Genomic DNA, 8,239 nt, shown 5'->3' on the forward strand with positions numbered 1-8,239 from the left:
AGCTACAAAGATCCCCGGGTGGCGTCCAGGGGGCGGAGCCTTGGCCAGGGGGCGGAGCCTTGGCCGGGGGGGCGGAGCCAGCCTCCGCTTTTCGCCGCGTCTCTGGATGAAACTTCCTTCTGCGAGCAGAAATGGCATTTCTGATGCCCCTTGGTCTCCCGTGGCTCCGCCCCCTTTGGGTTTCCTCGCCGCCGTGTGAATAATTCAGTTTCTCCTCCGCATTTTGGGCCGCTGATCTCCAGGGACGCGGCCGGGATGTCGGCACCTCCCGCTGGTCGGCGTGCTTTTAAGGCCGGATGATCAAATGTAGCCTTTGGTGTTTCCTGGTTCTGTCAGCCAATCAGAGCGGAGAGGAGCCGCGGCGTCCGGATAATTTCAGTTAATGAGAGGCGTGGAGGTGGAGGGAGCTGGAGGAAGCCGTGGAGAGAGGAGAAGCTGCGGGGGTGGAGGAAGCTGTGGAGGTCACAGGTTGATGTTGGCGGAGAAGCTCCACCAGATTTTCCATCCATCTCCACCCGAGAGATGAGACGGAGGTCGATGAAGATGTGTGTGTGTGTGTGTGTGTGTCCTCACAGGAGGGAGCACACACAGTTTCACATCACACTTTTTTATTATTCCAGACCAGCAACCGTTGCCTAGCAACATGAGGGTGTTTCCACTCATCGTGTGTGTAACTCAGTCCCAACAACAGCGCAACAAAAAAAAAAAAAAAAAAAACAACACAAAAAGACCTACAACGTCTGCTCGACGGCGCCCCCTACTGGTTGAGCAGGAACATGTCCAGGGGGTCGGGGGTCGGGTGGCTGCCGTCGGGGGCGGGGGAACCACGCTGGGGGGCGGAGCCAAGGTTCCAGAGCGCCGTCTGCGCCGCCAGCTCCTTGGCTTCGTCCAGGGACACGCACAGCTTGTCGGGGATGTAGGTGACCTGCAGGATCATCACCTGGAACACACACACACACACACACACACTTCAGCGCCTTCCACACACCTTTCTCTTTCGGACGCAGGTGATGGACTCGGAGCACCTTGTAGAGCAGCAGCGGGCTGCCGTCGGGCCCCGGCGTGGAGAACAGCTGGTACTCGGGCGGCGGCCAGTAGTTCTTGCTGCAGAAGAACTCCAGCAGGCTGACGGCCGAGTTGATCTGACTGGGCTTCAGCAGCAGCAGGCTTGTGGGGGACAGGGGGGTGCCGGGGAACAGGGGGAAGTAGCGGCGGTCTGCGTCCCCCCCCGCCGACGCTGAGCACACACACACACACACACACACACGGGGAGAGGCTTCCTTTGATCACACACACTGATGTGAGAACTGACACAAAAGAGTTACTCAACTGTTCATCTGTGTTTTGGAAGCGACTCTTTAACTGAACTGTTTAACTGAAGTGTTTGTGGCTTTAACCGAACTGATCATCTGTGGGTTCAATTGATCTGTTCGCCTGGTTTTAACTGAACTGTTCGCCTGTGGGTTTGACTGGACTGTAAAACTGTCTGACTTTGATTAAACTTTTCAACTGTTTGTTGGAGGGTTCAAATGAACTGATTGGCTGTGGGATTTGATTGAACTGTTAACTGTTCAACCTCGGGTTCGACTGATCTGTTCGTCTGTGGGTTCAAATGAACTGTTTTCCTGTGGCTTTAACTGAACTGTTTGTCTGCGGGTTTGACTAAACCTTTCAAGTGAACCGTTCGTCTGGATTCGAATGAGCTGTTCAAGTGAACCGTTCGAATGAGCTATTCAAGTGAACCGTTCATCTGGATTTGACTGAGCTGCTCAAGTGAACTGTTTGAGTTCAAATGAGCTGCTCAAGTGAACCGTTCGTCTCGGTTTGAATGAGCTGTTAAAGTGAACTGTTCGTCTGGGTTCAAATGAGCTGTTCAGGTGAACCGTTCGTCTGGGTTCCAATGAGCTGTTCAAAAGAACTGTTCGGCTGCAGGCCGAACCGAGGGACGAGGTCTGAGATTGTCACATGACTCGCGGCACGTCCGACACCAGGCCTCCCTTACCTACGCTCGTTCAGAACGGCTGAGAACTACAAACATGGCCGACCCCCCTTTTCCAAACCCCGGCTCTTTCTAATCTAGCAATAATATCAATCGCCGCCCACCTGCTGAGGAGTAGACGGGGTTTCCCAGGTGAGACAGCTGGGAGAAGGCGTCGCTCCCGTCCCCTCCACCGTTCCTGAGGTGGACCCTGCCGCCGGGCCTCCTGGCGTCCCGAGGCCGCGGCGGTTTGGCCAGAGACACGTCCACGGTGGTGCCCTCGATCTGCGTGCCGTTCAGCAGCGTCATGGCGGCGACGGCGTCCTCGCGCAGGAAGTAGTGGACGAAGGCGTAGTCGGTGAGCTTCCTGACCCGCTCCACGCAGCCTGGCTTGAAGCGCGAGAACTCCCAACGCAGGGTGTCCTCGCTGGTGGACGGCAGCAGGTTCCGCACCTGACACACACACACACACACACGCACACACACACACTTCAACAATCGGGGTCCTTCAGGGGTGTTTGACCTTCAGCCCTCCTTAAGGTGGTTTGGCTCCGCCCCTCCGGGTGATTGGCTCCCCGAGCGGAGGCTGTTGTTGCACCTTCCTGAGTGTGAGCGTGCAGATGTAGAGCTTTGGAGACCAACCACATCCAGAAGATGCTGAAGATCACGCTGGACCTTCAGCCCTCCTGCTCTCATCCAGTCTCCTCCTTCCTTCCTTCCTTCCTCCGAACCATTTCACTTCTTCCCATCTCTAGTTTCCTCTCTTCCCTACACTCTTCTCCTTCCTTTCTTATCCCCCTCACACACACTCACACTCACACACACACACACAGGGAGTTTCGAACCCACCCGTGTGTGTCGGTTCTCCAGAGTTGAAATGATTCCCGTGAAGCTGCAAACTTGGCGTAACTGATGAGGGCGATCGCTCCCAACAGGCTCCAAATGAGATGTGTGTGTGTGTGTGTGTGTGTGTGTGTGTGTGTGTGTGTGTGTGTGTGTGTGTGTGTGTGTGTGTGTGTGTGTGTGTGTGTTGTTGGACAGGGAAGACACACACACACACACACACTAAACAAACTCTGCACAGCTGAGTACTCGCTTCTCTCCTCCTTCCACAATGAAAGCCCTAGTGGTGATTCCCCCCCTGCTGCAGTTCCCCTCCCGGCCACTAGGGGGCGCCACCACAGGACGTCTCTATCCGCATCTCTTGTCAATTCAGCCTTTTAGACGCCGGTGTGTTCATTAGACACGCAGGTTCCCCAGTGTGTGTGTGTGTGTGTGTGTGTGTGTGTGTGTGTGTGTGTGTGTGTGTGTGTGTGTGTGTGTCTTACATGCAGGGTGCGGATGCGTTGCATGATGTCATGGTCCAGGTGTCTTTCTGGCTCCGCCCAGTTGACGCGCACCGTGTGACCCAGCAGCTGGAAGTTCTCTGGAACACAGAAGGTCACAGGACTGAGGGATCTCCTCCACTCCTTCACTCATCCTCCTCTCATCTTCTTGTCCTTCACTCCGTCCTCATCTCCTTCTTCTCTTCCCTCCTTCCTCCCTCCGTTGTCATGGTGAATCAGAGTCCAGCTGTCGGCTAGGATGAGGCACCTTTGTTGTTTCAAACATTAAGTTTTGGCTGAGACACCTGAGGACACACGTGTGTGTGTGTGTGTGTGTGTGTGTGTGTGTGTGTGTGTGTGTGTGTGTGTGTGTGTGTGTGTGTGTGTGTGTGTGAGATCAGCCCGAGGCGGCCTCGTGTCCGACAAATGACAGCAGAGCAGACGAGCCGGAAATGAATAGTCTTGAGGGACTTTAAAAGAGAAGGTCTGCTTTCTGCAGGATCTTCTGAAGCTCCGAAGGGAGCGGATCCTGATAGTTGGTGCAGAAAAAAGAGAGGAGATCCTCAGAGCTTCTGGTCTGGACCTTCAGAGAAGTTCTGCTTGTGGTGTTCTACCACCTCCTGCTGGACGGACGTGTCGGTGAGGACACTCATCATCCACCAGCAGGAACCTTCTGATGGAACACTTCCTCTAACCTGATGACCTCACACCGTGTGTGTGTGTGTGTGTGTGTGTGTGTGTGTCTACCAGGCATGAGCTTCCTCCTGGCGAGCGCAGCGGCTTTGTGCGACTCGTACTCCACGAAGGTGTATCCTCGGTTGCGCCCCCTGTTGGTGCGGCAGGGGTTCACGATCACGTCCACCACGCCCTCCGTCGCCTGGGAGGAATAACATTCACGTCTTTTCTGGATAATCCAGGTGAGTTCTGACTGACATCTAGTTCTTTTCTGGATTATCTCGTGCAGGAGAGTCAAACTCATCGTCACCACATCGGCATAACGCTTGTCCTCAAAGGGACACATGGAATCCTAATAGCATCAGCGTATTAAGTGGAAAATAGATATAACTACTAAACCCACATTCTTCCATCGATCAATAATCAAACTATCCACGTCGATAAAGAAAACTCATTCTATTTTAATATCAATTTGTTGTTTTCTTGCCGACGGACTGTTTTTTTTTCTGCTTGAAGCACAAACATGTGTTGGCCTTTCTTGGAACAGCCTTCCATCTGCATCAACTTTTCTCTTCTTGGATATTTAGGGATCATTTTTTATCTCTCAATTCCACTTGTTCATTGGCGGGATGCCGTCACTGGAATTAGAGTTTATTGTTTATTTTAAGACGTTCTCGCCACGTTAAATGATGAGCCCTGAGTTTGACTCGTGATCTAGTGGATTCCCGAGTGACATCCAGGTCTTTTCTGGATAATCCAGCCCAGGGGTGTCAAACGTCCGGCCCGCGGGCCAAAACCGGCCCGCCAGGGGGTCCGACCCGGCCCATGGAATAAATCCACCGCTTGATAAATACATAAAAATCATGAACTGTGTCTTAAAAATAGAAATGCAGTTCCTATATTGTCTGCGAGTGACGCACTGTTTTAGTCAGCGTTAGCGACACGGCACAGCACCATGTGATTCAGGACGTCTCATAAGATGGCGGCAAATAAATCCCATAAATAGTATACTTTACTTTTACTTGCTTTTCCGTCGGGCCCGACACCCTCCTCAGCAAGATGTTGTTGTCAAAAAAAAGAGATAAGTAGGGTTTTCCACAAAAATGGCCCACTTCTTATTTGTTGCTTGAGGTGATTTGGGAAACCCGTATGCTCCGTGTGGATGCAGCAAGTTTCGGCGCCGCCAAAAATACAACTGAGAAGATTGAACTGAGTTGACCTTGTTGACGTTGCACCTTCTTCTCCTCATGAATCTCAGCTTGTCGGTCATGTATTTTTTAAAAGGAACAGTTCAGATTTTTATAATTGACCTTTAAATTTGGACTTGGTGTCGTTTCTCGGTATTTACGCTACGATTTTACCGGTCCGCCCCCTTCGACACCCCTGATCTAGCGGATTCGTGTCCGGCTTGCGGGTGACGGAGGACCTACGTCACTGATGGCCTCCAAGATCTCCTCCTTGCTCTTGTCTTTGGGGATCCCTCCGATGAAGAGGCGGCAGTTGTCCGTGCTCATACACACTCCGATGTATTTCCCCGGGCGGACCTCGAAGTTGTTCAGCGTCTGGATGGCCCGCAGAGCCGCGTCTCTGAAACGCAGCCGCCAGCGTCACCACGGCAACCGCAACCGGTCGGCGTTTTAAAATCGTCAAAAAAACGGAAAAGATCGCTCGAAACGGCGTCGGGACGGACGTGAATTGCGATGACAAACTGCATCGGCTACAAATCTGTCAATACCTCACAACAAGCCTCCACTTCCTGTGCAGACAGGAAGTGAGGGCGGTACCTGTTGGTGTACTTGATGAAGGCGTAGCCCCGGTTCACGCCGCTGAACTCCATCATCAGCCGCAGGGCGTAGATCTTCCCGGCCGTCTCGAACAGCGGCACCAGCTCGTCCTCGTACATGTCGCGGGGGAGCTTCCCCACGAACACCTCGCAGCCCTGCGGCGGCGGCGGGCCCTCCCACTCTGAAACACACCACACCGCACGCCGTCTAAGCTCCGCCCACTCGATTCAAACAGCACGCTAACAAGCTGGGATTTTATAAAAAAATTCTTCCGCTCGCGGCGGCTTTGGGAGGAAGAGGAAGAAGCGACGTGGAGAAACTTTGGAGGTCCAAACGAAGCAGAACCAGAAGAGGAGGCTCCGGATCGAGTCATTAATCAATAACCTGGCGATTTGTTAAGTCGTTAAGTATTAAATCGCAGAACGCATCGACCTTGAGGTTTTTCTCCTGCCGTCTTTTTTTAATTACTTTAGCTTCACGCTGCTAAAAGGATTTCATTTTGGAACACACGCTCCCCGGGAAACGGCGGCCTTTTCTACGCCGTTTCACATTCCACTAATTGCAGCGTTCTGGTGGAACCGGAGGCGGTGAACCCGCCGACGGGAGGCCAGATGAGGACAAACTGTGTGTTTGTTCTTCGCAGGCCGGGACGGCGGTTAATGAGCGCTAAGAACGGCGTCCTCCAGATGTTCTGCGTCGACGAAAACCCGCGCAAACAAACACACGACAACCGGCGGCCAAATCAAGATAACGCTTCGGCAAGGTGCCGGATCGGAGTAATGGGGTGTGTCTCCTTAATTTTGATTTATTTGGGGTTGTTTGTGTTCATTTCCTGCTTGTTTGAAATCAGACGTGCCCCTTTTTCCCGCCAGCATGGAGGGCGAAGGAACTCGCTACCTCACACTCGTCACGCTCGAACGCCGTCGTCTTGTTTTATCACGCCATTCACATCCTGTTTGTTTTTGTCATTGCTATTGTCACTCTGTTTATATTCTTAACCTTGTTGTCTATTGTCATCCTTGCTATTTCTTTTATTTCCATTCTGTCCTCTATTTTTATCCTTGTTGTTATTCATTTTTGTGCATATCTTTTGCTATCTCTTAATAGATGATTCATATTTATATTCGTATTTATTGATATTGTTATTGTCTCTGCGTCAGTTGGCTGTTGGAGAAGTGATAATTGTAATAATTCTGTTCGCTGTTTTTTCCCCAGTATGGTTATTTTTATTTTTGTTGTCTATTCTCACCCTTGTTTTTGTTTTTCGTGTTTTTAATCATTGTTAATCTTTGTTGTCTTTTCTCACCCTTGCAGTTTTTTTTTTATTATTATTGTTGTCTATTTTTATGCTTTTTGTTCATTTTTGTGGATATCTTTTGCTATCTCTTAATAGTCTCTTATTTATATTTAAACTCATTTATTGATATTGTTATTGTCTCTGCGTCAGTTGGCTGTTAGTCATTTTTTTTTCCCCCATTCTGTTTATTTTTATTTTTGTAGTTGTCTATTCTCACCCTTGTTGTTTTTTGTGTTTTTTTTATCATTGTTTTTTTTTTGTTGTCTATTCTCAACCTGTTTTTTTTCATTCTGTTGTCTATTTTATCTTGTTGTTGTTCATTTTTGTGGATATCTTTTGCTATCGCTTCATACTCTTATTTATATTTATATTTATTGATATTGTTCTGTTTTTTTCCATTCTGTTTACTTGTATCCTTGTTGTTGTTTTGGTTGTCTATTCTCACCCTTGCTGTTGTTTTTTTTTTGGTTTCATTCTGTTTATTTTTATCCTTGTTGCTCATTTTTTCAGCTATTTTTGTGAATGTCTTTTGCAATCTTTTAACTGTCTCTTTTATTTATATTTATCGATATTGTTTGCCGTCAGTGGAGTCATCATGTGCACTGCTTATTGAAATCTTCTCATCTTGGCGACTGGACTTGAATTTCTCAACCTGAACATGTTTCGCTCCTCGTCCCAGAGGATTCTTCACTTCTGACAAAATAAAGCCTTTGGCTGAAACATTTTCCAGTGAAGAAATTCAAGTCCAGTTGATTTGGACAAGAATTCACCCTGACCTGGAAGACAGAACCTCCACAGACATCATGTGTCATCATTCTCTGTATGTGCAACATTTCATTGTCTTCGGTGTAATAAATGTTTGTAACTGTACAACAACCCCGATTTATACACATAATTACTACATGTACTTGTAAATACACATGCATATACGTTTTACAGACCTTTAACTGTATTTTTATTTCTTTCTTTGGCTCTTTACTGTTCTTTTTTTATTATTTACTAGTTTATTCTTTTAGTTCTATTTCGATTCTTCCCCACTTGACTCTGCAGCAGGAGCCGCTTTCGAAAAAAAGCAATTTTGGAGATCAATAGATTATTCGGATTCTGATTTTCTTCTCTACACCAACTTTATTCTTCTCCTGGCAACTGGACTTGAATTTCTTCACTCCAAGACGTTTCA

The 8,239-nt window shown here is 49.0% G+C and overlaps 1 protein-coding gene across 1 annotated transcript in view; it reads right to left on the reverse strand.

Moving 5' to 3' along the window:
- Window positions 1-757: 757 nt before the first annotated feature.
- Window positions 758-8,239, reverse strand: part of rbm46 (RNA binding motif protein 46) — an 8,744-nt gene continuing 1,262 nt past the window's right edge. The window contains exons 2-8 of the mRNA XM_086166115.1: window positions 5,763-5,943; window positions 5,409-5,565; window positions 4,051-4,180; window positions 3,307-3,404; window positions 2,104-2,431; window positions 1,026-1,237; window positions 758-940 (exon numbers count right to left, since the gene is read on the reverse strand). Coding sequence (XP_086022241.1) covers window positions 758-940; window positions 1,026-1,237; window positions 2,104-2,431; window positions 3,307-3,404; window positions 4,051-4,180; window positions 5,409-5,565; window positions 5,763-5,943 — 1,289 coding nt within the window. The remainder of the gene's footprint in view (window positions 941-1,025; window positions 1,238-2,103; window positions 2,432-3,306; window positions 3,405-4,050; window positions 4,181-5,408; window positions 5,566-5,762; window positions 5,944-8,239) is intronic.

The sequence above is a fragment of the Fistularia commersonii genome, chromosome 19 (assembly GCF_037954325.1).
Source record: "Fistularia commersonii isolate RoL2024-O1a breed Wild chromosome 19, RoL_Fcom_v1.0, whole genome shotgun sequence".
NCBI classification, from domain to species: Eukaryota; Metazoa; Chordata; class Actinopteri; order Syngnathiformes; family Fistulariidae; genus Fistularia; species Fistularia commersonii.